This window comes from Mauremys reevesii, linkage group 18 (assembly GCF_016161935.1).
Source record: "Mauremys reevesii isolate NIE-2019 linkage group 18, ASM1616193v1, whole genome shotgun sequence".
Lineage (NCBI taxonomy): Eukaryota > Metazoa > Chordata > Testudines > Geoemydidae > Mauremys > Mauremys reevesii.
The window spans coordinates 4,660,311-4,678,130 of record NC_052640.1 but is presented as its reverse complement, the minus strand read 5'-3'; the positions used below and the strand labels follow the sequence as shown (position 1 = coordinate 4,678,130).

Genomic DNA, 17,820 nt, shown 5'->3' with positions numbered 1-17,820 from the left:
GTAACACAGGCCAGAGAACTGCCCCAAAAGAATTCCCAGAGTAGATCTTTTAGAAGAACATCCAGTCTTGATTTTAAAATGGCCAGTGATGGAGAATCCACCATGACCCTTGGTAAATTGTTCCAATGGTTCATTACTCTCACTGTTAAAAATGTACGTCATATTGCAGCCTATTTTCTCCCTATATATCATGCTTTGGACATGAAATGTGGTTTTCTATCTACGCCATCTCAGGACCAGACAAATTTACATTTCGGTCATTAAAACTTTTTGTTCCTTTCAAATAAAGGTTGCTCTTTCAACTTAATTTAAGATATGTGAATCCATCCGTTATTATTAGACAAAGATCTGGGACAATCTGGTACAAATTGTTGGTACCTTTCCATAAAATATATTGATTCGCCAGCCTTGGGAAAGTAAAGGTTTTGTGAAATACAGCAATCAAATAAAAATGGAGAGCAAAAATAGCATTTCTTTGAAGTAAGTGTTTGCAGGTGCCAGGTCTCTTACAGATTTCTCCACAACCAGTTCAGGCCTAATAGAAGATTGACACTATCACTTCTACAGCGACTCAAAGCAATGCTTTCCCCAAGCAGCTTTCAGCAGTTCCAACAATACCGGAAACAGGAGAAGCTACCTGACTGCAGTCTGTATCCAGTGTTCATTACACCCAGGGCCCTGTCTATGCGTGTGGGAGCACTGCTGTTCATCTCAGAAGGCAGAGTTCATGCTGTGATAGTGCCGGCCTATTTCACGCTGCCTTTCGACAGGAGAGATGGGGTAGCGACAGAAAATACACTTCTGGCAGGTCTGAGAAGTCCCTCGTTGAGGAGACACAAATCTATGACCCAGCTCTAGCAATTCTATATGAGCTCCCCGAGGCTGCAGTGACTGAGTTCGGGAACTGCGTATTGTCCCATCAGCCATTTCGAGCAGCTTTCCCCAGGACGCCGGGCCGTGAACAAGCGGCTCACGTTGAGATGCTCGGAGCTGGCGGAATGCAGCATTGTGGCTGCAATGAAACTGTATCGTGACGGGTTCAGCATGCAGCACTCATGGATGCCAGACAGACGAGGCGAAGGCACCAAGGTCTCTGCTGAGCTTCAAACCAAACGGTAATTGTCCCAGTGGTGCAGCCTCATTTTCTCTCCTGTTAAATTCGCTCAGTGTCATTTTTGTCCCTGCTTTGCAGACTTTTCCCCCAAATTACTGGTATTGTAACTATAATTTCCTATGGATGGAACCAAAATTAACTCCCGCTCAGTTCTTCAGCTGCATAAAAATGCATGACAGAAAGAAAGACACATAGCTAGAGATATGGAGGTGACCAGACCTCGTCCATGCTAGCTGCTTTATTCTTTTTTAAAAGATAGTACGTTCTGGCTGACTTCCTGGCTCAGCAGATTTGTATTGGCATAAGAAGGTTTGAATGTGGCCACAGTCTGTAATGATCAGAAGCTATTACCCAGTCAGTTTGCTGACCCAGGGGAAAGGAGTTGTCTTATGTCATTAAGTTCCTCATAGGCAGATGACCACAAAAATTACCCCCTCATTTGGTACAAAATAGGCCCGGTCTCATCAGAGAAGTCAAGGACTTGAATGGGCCATTCAGACTGAAATCCACCCTTTCCCCATGGTCAGGAATGAGCATTAGGAGGACAGCATGGGGGAAAGCTTGCTTTGTTGATGTACCTGTTCGGTGAACAAACAGAGGACTTCAGTCTGACAACCCGGTCCCTTTCTCCAGACCAACATGCACCAGACAAAGGAAAAAGCTATCCCGTGTGCACTTATAGTGGGATGAGGTTTGTGTTGACCTCTCTGCCAAATAAAATACATCTGCAGGCCCAGCTTTCTATTTTTGCTAATAGCAGCTGCTTGCACTGTTATTTGATTCATGAACAGGTTTCAAATGCAAATTGACAACTCTCTAGAGGAAAGAAAAGAGAAACACAAAAAACGTGGGTAACTGCGAGAGGTGCTGCCTCTCCCACTGAAAGGCAGCATGGAAAGATTTCATGGAATCAGACAAAGGGCATCCGCTGAGGACCTGAAAGCCCCTTCTGGCCTGGCCTGGCGTTAAAGAGCAGTACATTCAGAACAACTAGAAACACGTTTCATTAGACAGCAGGTAGTCGGTGTGTGGACTTCCCGGCGAAGGAGTTCGTCAAAGCTGATCTGGTTAATTTCAAGACCACCCTTAACGTTTTCAGCTCCTGCGTGCAGCCATGATTATGTGTTCGATCCCTGGCACACTTCACAGCAGATGGGGTGTGGAAGCCAGGACACAATTCACCCGCTCCTGTCCCCCAAGAAAACAACCACCAAACCCAGCACTGGACATCGTCAGATACACTAGCTTTTGTTGTTGTTGTTGTTGCTGCTGTGCCCTGGCACACTGGATATTGGCCATTGTTGAGGCAAGACCACATGTACATATGGTATCTCTTCTGCTCCTATATTAAAGGCCTTCTTGACACATACTGCCCTGTAGATCTTAGTGAAGAATTGAGAAGCAGAACAGAAAGGACTTCAGTTTAATCCCTTTTGTAGGGGAAATAAAACCTCCTCAGTGTAAGGCTACCACATCTTCTCCACTATCTGTGTTGATTTTTCTTCTGCTTTAAGTACCTCTCCTAGACGGCTTGCAGCTCTCTGCACCGTCATGTCTGAGGTGCGTTATACTCAGAGCTCTCTCCCATGTGCACTTAAGCCACATTAATCTCTACACCTTAGATTCCTTGGGACTCCATTATTCCTTCGCCAGTTGCCTAGTCAGTGGGGGGAACGATTGACATTTGTCAGGAGTCTGATGGCGGCACAGACATTAGGCACTGCACTATACGCTAGTTTGCATGCCGAGCAGTCTGGCTTGTCACTGAAGCACCTGCACGAATGTTGCCTGTGAGCTGCCCAGGCGCCTACATGCTGGGCCTCCTCCAGAGGAGGCCATGTTTTACTGTCAGGTGAGACCAGCGCTGACAGATTATCACTTTTCATGTGGGGGCAGCATGGTCCAGTGGAGGGGCATTGGGCTGGAAGTCAGGACACCTGGCATGACCATGGGCAAATGGCTTCACTTCGCTTTCCCCTCCTGTTCTGTGTCTTGTCTCGTCCGAACGTCAGCTCTTTGGGTCAGAGACTCCCTCTTGTGATATGTAAGCACTGATCTCAGTTGAGCCCTCTAGATGTTACTGTCATACAAACTCCTCCTCCTCCTTCTTTCCAACTTGGATACAGCTCTGCCTTTGGGGAGCAGTTTCCGAGGTGGGGTTCTCCAAGGGTTCCAAGGGAGTTAGGCACCAGCTCAAGAGCTCAACAGGAGTTGGGCATCTCATGCCTTTAGGCCCCGTTGCAAAATCCAGCTTTATTTCCTAAAGGATATGGCAGCTGGCAACCCACTTAATGGCCGGATTGTCAAACTACCCACCTTCCCTGTGGAATCCGGAGCACCCCCGTGTTTGTGACTGCCACTAGCTCATGCTCTCTTTTCTCCCTCCCTTTCCACGGTGCTACATAAAGCTACACTATGGGCTTCTCTCTGGTGATTAATGCAGCAGATATGCAACCACGAGCGAGACACCCATACCTTCGGCAGCCTCATTCTTTGGAATCTATGAGGTGTGCAGGCAAGTGTAATGGTTCCCACAATGCATTATTCATGACCCCTATAAATCCTGAGCTGGAAGTACCAACCTTTACACAGATGGAAGAGTAACTAGGACGTCTTGATTAAATGCTGCAAGCCTGTGGGCTTATCAAATGCCCCTCCACTTCCACTGAAGCATGCCTGTGTTTGTAAGGGTGGCTGTGACAATACACAGCTACCTGCACAGATGTACTGCGTGCCAGGTGGCTTTTCATAAAGGGTGTCGAGTGCCTGGGACAAAAACTGTCTTCCTTTGATTACGCATACAGTGACCTAACTAAGTACATTTGCACACAGGATTCCATGTGCAGAGTTGGCCATAAAAAATAATTGTGAACAAAAACACCCTGGCTGTAGAATGAGAGGTTGGAATAACTTCCCTTTGGGAACTTGTCCCATAGGTCACACGAGGACTAGTGCCCTGCACAGCTGGAACATATTGCCTTTGTACAACATCATCCAGGCCCCAATCCTGCATAACTTTACTCAGATGAGTTGCCTATTGGCTTCATTCCTGAGTAAAGATCTTCTAATGAATCCGTGTTTGCAGGAGCAGAGCCTAGATGATGCACAAGATACATAAAGTATCTAATAATGCTTTTCTGCTCATCATAACTTAAACCCAATGTAAACATTTAATTAAAGTCGTGGAGGGGGAAAATATTTGCTCACGAACAACGGCTTGTAGCAGGGAGCAAATTTCCTTTGTTGGGCATGACCAACCCGACATTCCTTTAAGAGCATCATAAGCCCAGGATTGTCACTGCATGATGCAGCAAGAACAGGCTGGGCATGATGCTGCTAGCACAGAGATTACTCTGCCTACTGCAGATTTGCTCCTTCTCGCCTTTCTCTCTCCCTGGCCCAGCGTGTCTCCCACTTCCTTTTGCATTGTCCAATAATTATGACCTTTCCTATCTGCCTGGTCCAGCTGCCTCCAGCTTCTCCACCTGCCCAAGCCACTTCTTGCCCTTAGAACAAAGAAAAGCAAATACATCTCCGGGCACAGGAGGTCAGAGTCAAATGCTGTGCCTGGGTTTTAAGAAGGGCTAGGTACCTTTATGTCCATTGCTAGCGTTTGTCCTTGTGCATGCTAGGCTAAGGGGAATCAGACCTCACACTTCAGGATGTATTTTGTAGACTAGAGATTGTTGTAGGGATGCATGAGAACAGAAAGCCCCACCTAACAGAATTCCAGACCTGACTTCCTTGCACTTTAGAAACTCCTGGGTTCCAGGCCCTGTTTCTGAAGAGCTCCATGTTGCAGAGTGAAAGACGGAGTGGGCTTCCTCAGAGACCCGTCCTTGTGCATTAGGTCCTTGAGCATCTCGGTGATTCTCTGCAGCGTGCAAGATGGAGCACCAAGCACGTTGCCTTTCCCAGACTCCCTGTTCCCTACCCAACCCTCGTGTAAAACACATATGTTTGTATCCTGGAACAAATGTTTAGAGAGTGTCCACACCTGCTTCTACCACGGCGTAAACTGCCCTGAGCGAAGCGGCAATCAGTTAACTCAAAGTAAAAAAGACTAGTAAGCAAATGCCCCCTTACAGTACATGTCTCCCAGCAATCAGGTTAATTTCGCTCTTCTGCCCAGTGCACAGTGTCCTCCTCGAGAGGCTGAGCCAGCAGCATCTGGTGACAATCAAATGCACCAATAAAAATAAAAAGCAAAGACCAAGAGGTGCCTCCGTTTCTCCTTGCAATTTATTGCCATCTCGGCCTTTGATGTGGAAAGCTGCTTCATACAGTTGGGGCCAGATCCTCAGTTGATGTAGCTCAGCATAGCTGCACTAACGGCAATAGGCCTGTGCTGATTTATGTCCTTGTTCAGAATCTGACCCTTCTTCAATATTTTAAAATTCATTTGATTCACCACCATTCTATCCTCTTTTCCCGTTTTTCTTCTTCCAAGCCCTTCTAGTATGAGCATTTTTCCTACTAGTGAGACCTCAGTTCTAAAGTTAGCCGTGGTTTATGCGTAAATTTATGAAAAAATATGATGACTTTACTGTAATTTTAAGAATTGCTGCATTTCCATTAGGGAAATCGAAACACAATGGACAGAGCTTTTCGTAGGTGCAGGATTTAAGTTGCTCAGCGCAGCATTTGAAACCAACAGGCAGGGCCAAAGCTCGAAGACCTGAGTGTGTTTTTACTCAGTCCTTCTGTTGACTTTGATGGGGTAAAACCTGGGTTTAATCCCAAGCCTGCTGCCATCGGGGGAAGGAGGGGGGGTCTTTCCTTGTTAGCACTGATGACGTTGTTCCAAAGACGTCTTTGCCCAAGCATGGGCGACTGCTGCCATCTTAGCTGACAGGCCGGGAATTGAACTGGCAACCTGCAGTGCTAAAAGCCTGAGCTAAAGAAACCACTGGGGCTGTAACAACGCATTTCCTCTGCAGAGCGGCACGGTGGGGGTCCTCTGACACATGCTCACCAGAGGGTTACACCTGCACTCGGTGATTTATCTGCTGTAGCTCCGTGGTGCTGATGGGACTTGTGCACAGTAGGTGGGGGGACCAGCTGATTCCAAGTGTTCGCCGTGCCTGCTGGCACTAATTTCCTAAGCATCTCTGCCGTGCTGTCTCGGCGCTCTCACTTGAAGTGCTAGGTATTCTGCCTTAGTCTGGGATGCGGAGAATCAACTGACTGGTGCTAAACATGATGGATTGAGCCATCTTCCTAGCCTTGGCTGCCGTATTTTTTTTTAATGTAAGGCAAGTCCTTGAAAGGACGGCACTAATTATATAGTATATAGCGTATGGGTTTTATGAATTAGCCCTGAAACAACTGTTCACTCTGCAAATACAAGGAGCCTTTGCTCTGGATGACGGGGGATATTGTTAGCTGATAGGTACAAAGAAAATCCGTCCCCTGATAGATAGTGCTATCAGGCGGCTAGAGAGAGTGAAGAGCGGGGAGCAGTAAAGATAAGCTGAGCCGAAACACCCGCAATTAGCTTGTGCCTGCAGATACTGGAAGTGCCCTCTGCAGGCAAGAGGCGTGCCCTAGATTCTCCAACATTCACACTTACTGTTCAGAGCCAGAATGAACCCTGCAGCCACAGGCTTGCCCATAGAGATGGGTGAAAACTGGGGCGGGGGGACAGAGGAGAGAAAATGCGAACGCCCAAGCTTTGAAAAGTGTCCTGCTCTACCTGTATAGCTGTGGCACGATCTGCAAACCCACAAGGAAGAGAAAGCCCCTGGCTATATGCCCCGTGCCGAACCTTGGGATACAGGACCTGTCGTCTCACCCGTCCTCAGGTTGTGCCTGAAATAAGGAACCAAAGCTCAACTGTGTGTGACCCTATGGCCCCTTCACACCATCCCGGCAGCATTAATCCAAAGGGGCTTTCCACTGGGAAATACCTGAGCATAAGGCTTGCCCAGATTGTGTCCAATTTACACAGCCAGCCTGACACCGCCCTCCTCTTTACCCTCTGCCCTAGGGGATCTAGCTGGAGCACTTCTCTGCTTTGGCTAGTGGCTGCTGCAATGTATTTTCGACTGGCCGCACTCAGACACTACAGGGGTGAATGTAGTACAAGAACCTAGAGAGAGAGGCTTGGCAGAATTCATTTTTTTAAATATAATTTCAAAGTATAATATTGATGTTTATTTGTAAGTATTTTTATCCATTTAAATATTCACAGTTGCACATACAATTTTGGTCTATTTAAATTTCCATGGGAAATTGGGGGTGGGTCAGACAATAATTATTTAATGACAACAGACATTGAAATTGAAAAAGTTAAAGCTGTAGAACTGTTAAAACACAAATTGTCAACATCACCTGTCAAAATATACCAAGTAAATGTCCTTAAATCAAACTCTAAGTTCTCAAGCAGCATTTTTCTTACTTTGCCTCTCTGTAAATGTAGATGATTATCAGTGGCGTTACTTTTCATGGTTTGCGTGTTCTTGGTGAAATCAGCATTGACCAATAAAAATCTAATCCTTCCAAGCTTAAATATAGAATATAATATTATAGGGGCTGTTGAAGTTGAGTGTAATTTAGAGCAGCCTTGAGGCTGCTCTAACTCATGCTGGGGGCCAGGCCAAGAACAGAGGGAGGTGCAACAATGTATGAAGCTGCCTTTGCTGCCTCTTTGCTCTTGCACCAAGTGTAGCTCAGCTGGAACTGGCCCCTCTGTGTTCATGTCCCCTGCCTATTCCCATACCGCATCGTGCGCTACACATCCCAGGCCTTGCATCCACCTGCCACTGGACCTATTTCTGTGGTTCATCCTGGGACACAGGCCGTAGCCTGATTCTCCTCTCACGTACACCAGTTCTTCCATGGACAACAATGGAGCTACTCCTGGTTTACACGAGCACACTTGAGAGAGGGGTGGAATGAGGCCTACTGTTATCACCCCCTCACCTATTTCCATGGTGCGTCTTGGAGGTAGACCCCTTTCCCTTTGCCTGCAGGGTGCCCCTTCGGCTGGCTGGCAAAGCACTTAGCTACATAATCAGGGGAAGGGAAACCCACCGAGTGATTTGAAGCCAGGCAATGTTCTGTCATTAAACTCTGTGAGCAAGGTAATTCCTGACCTGAAAGGAGCAGGGAAGAGGAGAGGACAGCGAGGAGAACTTCAGAACCAGGGAAAAGATGGACAGAGTCACACGGCTCATGTCGGGCAGTGTGTGAAGACATCCCATTCTTGGCAATACTGAGCAGCGCAATTCACAGCAGCCAAGCGTTGCAGTTTTGCCAGCAGCAAAGCAGCAGAGCCTGCCAGTCAGTTGCCCTTTGCATGCCCCTTCCCCCAGGAGCTGATCCCTAAAAGAGAATGAGAGGGGAAAAGCCAGTGCTGAACACAGGGAGAGAAAGCAGCTGAGATGCTAATGACCATGCACAGGGCTGGGATTCTGCAGATGAAAAGGGAGACTTGTCCCCAAAACATCAAAGGGAAGAAAAGTCCGTTTGGAAAGAGAAGCCAACGGCTGTGAAATGGCAACGCCTGCAGTTGTTCTCTGTGCTACCCAGCTAGTGTTAGTGCTCATCACCCCATTAGCAGTGGAATCACCTCTAGTTCAACAAACAGCAGGTAACCATTTAGGGTTGCACTGCGCCTGGTCCGTGGTTTTGTGTGTGTGCGTGTGTGTGCACGTGTGTGCGTGTGTGTGTGTATGTGGGGGGAGGGATAAGGAGTCTTCCTACATCCTCCATTATAAGGAGCAGCCCCAGTAGGGTTGCCAACTTTCTAATTTCTGAAAACCGGACACTACAGCAGGAGCGCCAGAACCTCCCCCGGTCCCGCCTCTTTCCCAAAGCCCCACTCCTGATTCGCCTCTTCCCCAAGGCCAGGTCCCTGCTCGCTTCTCTCCATTCCTCCCCTGTCGCTCGCTGCTCTCCCCTCTCCTCCTTCCTTGGCGCTCGATCTCCACCTCCCTCCCCAGGCCGGTTGGCCTCCCTCTGCTCCGGGGCTGGGAGGGGAGCTGCAACCCCTGACACACAGCCTGCCTGCCCAGGAGATGCAGGTAGGAGGCCGCCCAGCTGAGCAGGGGCTGGTATGGGTTGATGACCCAGTGCCCCTCCACCCGCGGTAACCAGACTTTTGGTGTCCAGTCAGTACATCTGACTGGATGCTGTACAGGTTCCCTTTCGACTGGACTTTCTGGTAAAAAACCAGACAGCTGGCAACCCTAAGCCCCAGTCACGTTTCCTGCCCTCATGGAGGCAAGGAGACGGTTTGGTGGGTGTGGCTTGGCCATGTCTGTGGAGAGGGGAGCAGGGGTGCACTCTCTATGCACACTGGATAGTCTTGGGAGTTAGTCTGGCCCCTAGTCACAACATGTCCTGGGAATATGATGATACAGGGCCTGATCCAAAGCCCACGGAAGACAAAGCAAATCTCTCCACTGAATTCCGGGGCTCCGGATCAGGCCCGTGGAGAGGACAATGGCATGTGGCAATAGTTGTGGGGATGCCCAGGGTGGGATGGCATCGAGAGAACCAACACTGGGTGTGGGATGTTTAGCCCCCGTGCCCATCTCTGGATGGAGCCAGGATGCACAGCAAGTAGCAGGGCTCTGGGTTGTCTCCAGAACCCAGCTGAGAAGTTGTGATTGCACAGCTGGGAGGGCTCTTACTGCCATGGCATTCTGCCGGCATGGAACCAGAGTAACGCAGCAACGAATCAGGCCCCGTCTGGACTGTGTTTCTAGCCTCTGCATTATCAGCCTCTCAGCTTCCCAAGCACTAAACATGTCGCAAATTACCTCCCCAAATTCAACCCCCTGAGCCCCTTCCCTGAGCCCGGTGCTGCTGAGGAGCGCAGAACCTCCCACTGAAATATGGGCTGTTTCTTTAGTGGTGGTTCCTTTCCGGACATGCAGTGACTGGAGTTAAAACAAGCGAATGAGTTAAGCATTCGGCCTTCCAGGGCTCTGAAAAACTCATTTTGCTTCCCTTCCTTCTCAGGAACATGCTTTATTTGCCTGTGTAATTATTCCTTGCACCTATGGGGGTGCTTCACTGATGGATTCCTGCTCCCCCTCTCCCCTCCCCTTGACTTGCATTTCTAGGCCAGCTGAACTAACTCATGTTGAAGAGGTGAAAAATAATATTTAGCCAGGGGCTCGGATTTGGAGAGAGGGGGAGACATTGGGAGTCTCGTAACAAGCCAAATTCTTCTTCTCTTTCTTTTCCCCAGCAAAATACATTGGCTGCTATGTGGACAACACTCGCCGACGGGCGCTGCGTGGCGTGTCCTTCTTCGACTACAAAAAGATGACAGTGTTCCGTTGCCAGGACAACTGTGCCGAACGGTAGGGTGGTAAATGAACACAGAGTCTTCATTAATTTCAGCACATCAACAGCGTTTCTCTCTTGTCGGCTCAAGCACTCCAGTTTCTTGGCCATTTTCCTTCTGTCTCTCCCCCACCCCCATTCTTAAACCCCCCCCTTGTCCCCTGGGATGTTTTGAAAGATCCTATTTTTCTCACCAGGAACAGGCCAGGGCAGTTGATGTTCCTCATTTGGGATGAAAATGGTGTCCTGATTAGAGGGGAGCCTGAGGCCCTTTCGCTGAGCACCACCCAAACAGGGGGCTGAACTCATCACTGGGGTAAATTGGAACAGCTCCCTTGATACCACCCATTGACACCAGCAGGGAATTTGGCCCATGGTGGAGCCTGGAATAAAATGGAACAGGACGCTCATCGCTGCTGAATTCCCAAATCAAAACCCACTGACCAGATTTTCCAACCTCCCCAAACTCTCCTGCTTTTAAGCCCATTTGCTTTGGATGAAATTCCCTTCAGTGCCACCTACGCCCTCAGCCCAGGGTATAGTGCTGCACAGGCCGTGCGCTGGCCCTCTGCACAGCACGAGAACCAAACCGGACCCCATCTCCAGACCTGGGGGAGACACCTTTAGTGCAACAACTGCACTGTGGGCAAAGCTGCACGTCACAGTCGTGAAATAAAAAGGGACACGGGCTAGTGACGTGGTTTCGCATGAGACAGCCGGCATCTTTCCAGGCTGCTCGATGTTGCCTTTCAATAGCAGGAATTGCTGCTCACCCCAAATCCCTTTTTGTTTTGGGGAGAGGGTGGGGAAAATACAGTGATCTCCAGGTGAATGAACGTCTGCAACCTTTTATTACATATGTGGCCTGGAAAAGCTCTTCTGCCCCAAGCATCATCCCAGATATATAATGGGATTCTGTTGCCTCGATTACCGTAATATCTGCGCATCTCACAAACATATTTACCCTCCCAGCACCCTGATGAGGTAAGGAAGTGCCACTAGACCCATTTTTCAGATGGCAACTGAGGCCCAGAGATCTTAAGTGCCAGATTTTTAAAGGAATTGGGGTATCTAAAGATACAGAGAGTAGGCACCCAACTCCCACTGAAACCAGTTATTGAAATCCCACTAGGGACCTATCTGCATCTGTAAACACTTGAATTGCTTTAAAAATCTGACCTTACCAGCCAGAGAGTCTATAATGGGGAAGAGGGGGATTGAACCCTAATTGCTCACATCCAGAGTGTCAATAGACATAGGGGCTCCTTCCGTGATGCCTTTGATGAGAACTTTAAGCTAAGTGCTGTTTAGGTTCGTGTCTGAATGTCAAGGTGGAGGGACGAATTAACACAGAGCGAGGAAAGGAATTTGGAAACAATTTGCTGCTCCTAAACATTCTACCAGCCAGTCGGTGTTCCACACACCAGCTCCTCCTCTGCCGGGGCTTTGACATGCACTGAAGAGGGTCTGTATACACCTCTACCCCGATATAATGTGACCTGATATAACACGAATTTGGATATAACACGGTAAAGCGGCACTACGGTGGGGTGGGGCTGCATGCTCCGGCGGATCAAAGCATGTTCGATATAACGTGGTTTCACCTATAATGCGGTAAGATTTTTTGGCTCCCGAGGACAGCGTTCTATCGGGGTAGAGGTGTATTGCCAGACAATCCCTCCTCTCGTCTCCGTAGCAGACATTCTCACTCCTGTGTCTTCTGTAAAGTCGAGAGGCCAAAGCCCAGCATGCGGCGCCTACATATGCCTGTGACATTCTTGAGCTTTTCCATTAGTGCAGCCATTGATACAGCAAGTAGAGTCCTGCTCGCTGATCCCTGGTTCCTGACTGCAATCTTTCCTTGCGACGGCCACATCACCATGGCAGGGAGACAGAATAGGAACTGAATGATCACTCATTGGTCCAAACTATATTGGACATGCAGCTGGACCTCTATCTCACTGCCTGTTGTGCAAGTACCCGGCTGGATGGGCACAGACTTGTGCCTGCCCTTTGCAGGGGCAAACACCTGCTAAAACATCTAATGCTTCTGCGTGCCCTTTACACAGCCTCGCACCTGGGAGTCCACAAGTGTTAGCATCTGCACCTTAGAAAGGAACATTGCCTCCTGCTGGGTTCGTGGGTGCAAATGCTAAGATTTACCCCCGGGCAGCCATTAGACAATTGAAAAGATGCATGCAGCATTGGTACGTGCACAGGTGTTTGCAGATGACAAATGCAGCTGCAGGTTCATGTGCATGCAATTTTGCACATGTGTAGCTGCCGGCTGAGTGCTAAGAACCAGCGTGACTGGATAAGTGAAAGTGAGTCTCTTGACTGAGTTGCCGCACAATACACCACAAGATTATTTGGATTGTAAACTCCCAGGTGCGGGGATCTTCTCTGCTCCGTGTTGTACACAGCATTGAGCTCAGCCCTGCTATTCAACAACTAATAATAATAAAATAATCTGAGCGTTTGCCTGGCATCTTCCTGGAGAACCCGTGTCACCACGCGTGCTAGTCGATTTTCTGTGGCAAGCTCTGACCCTTGTCTCTAAAGGCCAGGGGGTTCATCTCTATGTTCACTTTTAGTCCACTCCTGGTTCAGATAATGTTGCAATCTCTCCTTTTCAAACCCAATCGGTATCAACTAGTGGAGCTTTCCAACTCTGAGGCCCTGCAAAGTCTTATTATTTCACCTGCAACACATATAATGTCCTTTTTGCCTGTAAGTAATGTTGCTGTCTCTTGCTTTATGATCTATAAGATGCACTAAGCACTTTTTCTTTTAAAGTGATGCTACTTCCAGCTGGTGTCTAGTAAATCATCAGCAATGGACACACACATACTAAAAAAATCAAACACACTCTTGTTCAGAGAACTTTCACTGTAACATGACCGCGGTGGCAACCAGAACCCTAAAATGGCTTGCGGCAAGCTGATCTCCCATGGTGCCCAGTGCTTGGAGCAATTTAGATTGACTCTAGAGTGGCTGAATTGTTATAGAGAATTCTAAATGCAGCAGAATCCAGGTAATGCCACAAGCTGGGATTGATGGATCACTCGCTAATTACCCTCTTCTGTTCATTCCCTCCGAAGCACCTGGCATTGGCCACTGTCGGAAGACAGGATACCAGGCTAGATGGAACATGGGTCTGACCCAACATGTCCGTCCTTATGTTCTTATCAATATCTTAATCAGTGTACCAGCTTAACTGACGCAACAGCTAAGCAATGGATTCCAGGCTGGCCTGATTCTGATTCAATGGGCCTGATTCTGATCTCACACCCAGTTGATGCTGGTGTAACTCCATTTCCTTAAAGGAATTACTCCTGATTTGCACCTGTTGAAGTGAGATCAGAATCATGCCCGATTTAGCTAAATACTGGATAAATAGTGCACTGGTCAGTTTAAATGGCTCACCTGATGCAATCTGGATGCCTGAGTTAACAGATGTGACTTGGGGCTTCCAGGTAGAGATTACCCGGTGTGTTCTCCCCAGCACCTGTTGCTCACCATTGAGGGCCTGATCCAAAGCCCATTGAAATCAGAGAGGTTAGGACCAGGCTTAGGAAAGTCAAAGTGGCCTTTATAGAGGTTTCCAAAATGTGCAACTGTTTTTGCATCACCTATTTTGAGTGCAGCTCCTCTTGATTTGAAAAGCATCGACTTGCCATGGCAGTGTGCTCCCCAGGGCCACTGGGAACCGGATGTGCCTGTGATGGGCACATTTCTCTTCCCCCTGTGGTCTGTGCCAGGGAAGAGCCCAAGAGTACTTGGAAGGAAAATCCACCAGCTATTGAGTGAAATTCCCCTTGCAGATCTGCATGTGAAACTCTCTGTGCATAAACAGGGCTGCTGCGGCTAGTCCTGGGAAATCTGCACACACAGGGCCAAATCTTGAAACCTGCTCATGTGAGCGGGAGAGGTCAGCACTGCTCAGGATTCAGCCAATAGCAAGAGTTGCAACCCACTGAGTGGAGCTGAGGGAAGAATTTATGCAGGAGAGACTTTTTCCACCACGTCTGTCTCGTGCGGTGGGCTCTGAGAAACCTCAACCCTTTCCAGATTAAACACATCCTGCCCTGGGGAACATTGACATTCCCAGCGCCTTGAACTGCTTGCCCACCACTGATCTCATTAGGGATTTGAACCGCCCTGTCTGGCAGGTGCAAGATCTCAGGGGGTCAGATCCCCTGTAGCTCTACTGAATTCCAGTAGGTTTACCTGGGCCAGGCGCCTCCTTCTGCCTCCTGTCTCTGTTGTTTCACTGTAAGGGATGCTACTCTGACTGTGGTTTCTACCTCCAGGGGTTATTTGTACGCCGGGTTGGAGTTCGGTGCAGAATGTTACTGTGGACACAAAATCCAGGCCTTAAATGTGAGCGAGTCTGAATGTAACATGGAGTGCAAGGGAGAGAAGAGCAACATCTGCGGAGGTGTGAACCGTCTCTCCATTTACCGGCTGGAGCTGGCCCAGGAGTCCGCCAGGAGATGTAAGTAAGAACTGTGCCGCTGTTGGAAATAGAAGTTAATGAAAATGGATTGGCGGGTACAATGTGGAAACAGGGAAAGTGCCTGGCTGGAAGCATTTGCATTTCCCAGAGCTTCGTGCCCACCTCTTTGGGGTGAAATGCACTCCGTGGGCTTACCTGGAGGGTGCATTTCATCCCTGGTGATCACACCAGCTGGGAACACTGTGCTCTCCTCTTCTCATGCTCAATTCATGCTGATGCCTGTAGCCCAAAGTGGATAGCGAGACCCAGGCTGGGGAGCCCATGTACCTCACTAGTTTGGCTTTGGTTGGGCTCTGATGCTTTCCTGCAATGTTCAGAGGCGTCTCTGAACTCTCCGGACTTCCCCAGCTGTGGATGACTATGAGCTCTCTGGCGAGAACTCCAGCACCTTTTGCTTCTGGCTGCAGGGAGGATTTCAGCGAGGAGAGGGCAGCTCTGGAAGGGGCATCCCAGGCACAGAGGGGCTGGGCTGCTCTCTTGACTGGGATTGTTTCCAGAGAAATTGCTGGGGTTTATTTGGGGGAAGGCTTGTGCCAAGAGGCATGGCACACACTGTGCCCTCGAGGTGGCCAGACTGGGGCTCCCATACTGCCCACCCCCCTCTCTGAGACAGGGGAAGCCGTCTCGGGCAGTACGAGTGAACTATGGCCAGACAATCGGTTGGCTTTAGGCTCACACTCTCTAGGTCCCGTGGTGCACTATATGGTAACTGCAGGGCTATTTCAAGCAGCCATTCTGTGTCCTTCTGCTATACAGAAAGGGGAACTTGATATTCTTCCCATCAACTTTGCCTGGCCTCTTTCTCTTTTCCGAGCTTGGCCTCCCCCCATGTTCCTTATACGAGTGCTGGGCAACGTTGAGTCATAAACCAGGGAAACGAGGAGATGGGGGGGTGGGGTGATTATTTTCGGTAATGAATGGGATGAGCCCTGGAACCCCCCCTTCCTGACTTTCCTAAAGCCCCAGTTAATCTTCTGGTCCAGTGCATAGTGCACTAGACTGGGAATCAGGGGACGTGGGCTCTGTTCATGCCCTTGACCTGGGGCAAATCTCATAATTTTTCTGCTTCCATCAGTAAACTGGGGTTAAAGACATTCACCTTCCTTTGTAACGTGCTTGGAGATCCACAGAGGACGAGCACTATAGAAGAGCAAAGTGTTGTTATTATCTTCTGTCATTCGGGAGTCTGGAGAGGGCGATGGTTTGCCACTGGGGAGCTCTGCTCTTACCTTTCTTCACAAGGAAAGCTTAGGAGGGGCTCTCACTGCTGGTGCTAGATCCTGAGTGATACACTGATGAGGGGAGTTACTCAGGATTTAACCTGGCCTGAAGTCAAAATCTGGACACAGGCCCTTTAGTTCCTCTTCATCCCGCAAGGAGGGAGAGACCTTTGAATTAGGAATGTCGTGTTGTTCCATTTCTCCTGCAGAAATGATGCCTGCGGAGCTGTGGGTGGGCACTTGCTGTTCCTGTAGGAGATGAAGAATATACACGGGCCCCAGCAAGGAATGAGTGGACTTGCACTCCACTCTCCTTCGAACACATGCTCTCTCCCGCTCTCTCTTAAAGGGACTCCTTTTGGCTTCCAGTTACGTTGCATAATACTGTAATTACCCCCCGTTCTAAGCCTTTTTTCTGACACTCTTTGGCGGAAGCTGCCAAGAACGGTGTCGTTGTGATGGTAAAGTGTGCAGCAGCCGTCAAATTACTCCAACTGGGGTCTTGCCATAATCATTTTAATAAGGATTGATTGACTTCACTGGCATAATTTAGCAACAAATAACGAAAAGAAGAAAACTCGATGCCGTGTGCTTTCTGTGATGAACTACATGCCAGATTTTTTTTCTTGAAAGGAACCTTTACAGATACAAGGCGGCACGTGGCTGACATGTAGATCTGGGCACTGGGAAGCCCTGGGGTTTGAACTACAGGAGAACAAGATTCCATATTAATATCAAGTACCGCGGGGCAGTTGTAGAAGCAGAAATCTGAGGACTGTCAAACTTTCGTCTCATTTTGGGTGTTGGCTTTAGTGTGCGGGTGTTGGGAGGGGGCTGTGAGCGGAGATCAGCTGAGATGATCTGGTGGTCGCTTTCGGTCTATGAGAGGAGGCAAGAGCCGCGGGCTCAGAACAAGAGGAGACACAGGTGCGGAACGATCCCTAATGCACCTTAGGCAAGGCAGCCAAATGGCGAGAGACTCGCTGAGGTCAGCGGCAGAGGTGGGAACAGAACGTGGGCCTCGTGAACACCACTCCAGTGCTCCCTCCCTGGCACTGTGTTGCCTCTCATTGTGTTTCTAGGCAGGGCCTGATTTTCCCCCAGTTCTCTGCCTGGCTGAGGTCAAAAAAGTCCAGGTCACTTGCCCAAGGGAGCAGCCCCTACGGATCACAACAGAGGTTCGCAAAGTGTGGCCCATGGACAGCAGAGCACTCGTTGGCAGTTCTCAGAGAACTGGCTGGTCACATGGTAACCTGCATTCAAAGAAACTCAAAACCCATTCACTATTCCCCTACTGTGACGTTTTCGGGTTGACAGGGACGTGGTTGCCACAGGGATGTTATGGGGTGGCGGACGAGAGGGAAAGAGTCTATGAGAGAATCTGAGTGTCGAAATGTGGTCCGCCCAGTGAAAACGTGGGGGAACACCTGCATTGCTTGTTTCAGTGCATCCCACCGTTGTTGTCAAAAGCAAAGTCCGTGGCAACCCTGTGCTCGTTTGTGTCTTCCGTTGTAAGTGGTGAAATGCTCTCCATTAAAACTGCAGCACTGGCGTGTCTCCCTCAGCAGCTGTCCTGAAACATTAACGATGTTACAAACCTATAGGACACTTCTTATAATCAAAGGGTCTTTCCCTTGCAGTGAGTGGGCATTAGCATTTGCCAGAAA

General features: G+C 49.0%; 1 protein-coding gene across 2 annotated transcripts in view; it reads left to right on the top strand.

The window, feature by feature from the left end:
- WSCD2 (WSC domain containing 2) overlaps nt 1-17,820 on the top strand; it is a 135,390-nt gene that overhangs the window by 70,280 nt on the left and 47,290 nt on the right. The window contains exons 1-3 of one of the 2 annotated variants that reach the window (XM_039505927.1): nt 8,605-8,708; nt 10,317-10,431; nt 14,728-14,912. In XM_039505927.1, coding sequence (XP_039361861.1) covers nt 8,612-8,708; nt 10,317-10,431; nt 14,728-14,912 — 397 coding nt within the window. In that variant the 5' untranslated portion in view covers nt 8,605-8,611. Of the gene's footprint in view, nt 1-8,604; nt 8,709-10,316; nt 10,432-14,727; nt 14,913-17,820 lie in introns of those variants that run through there. The other variant, XM_039505926.1, reaches the window with a different exon arrangement.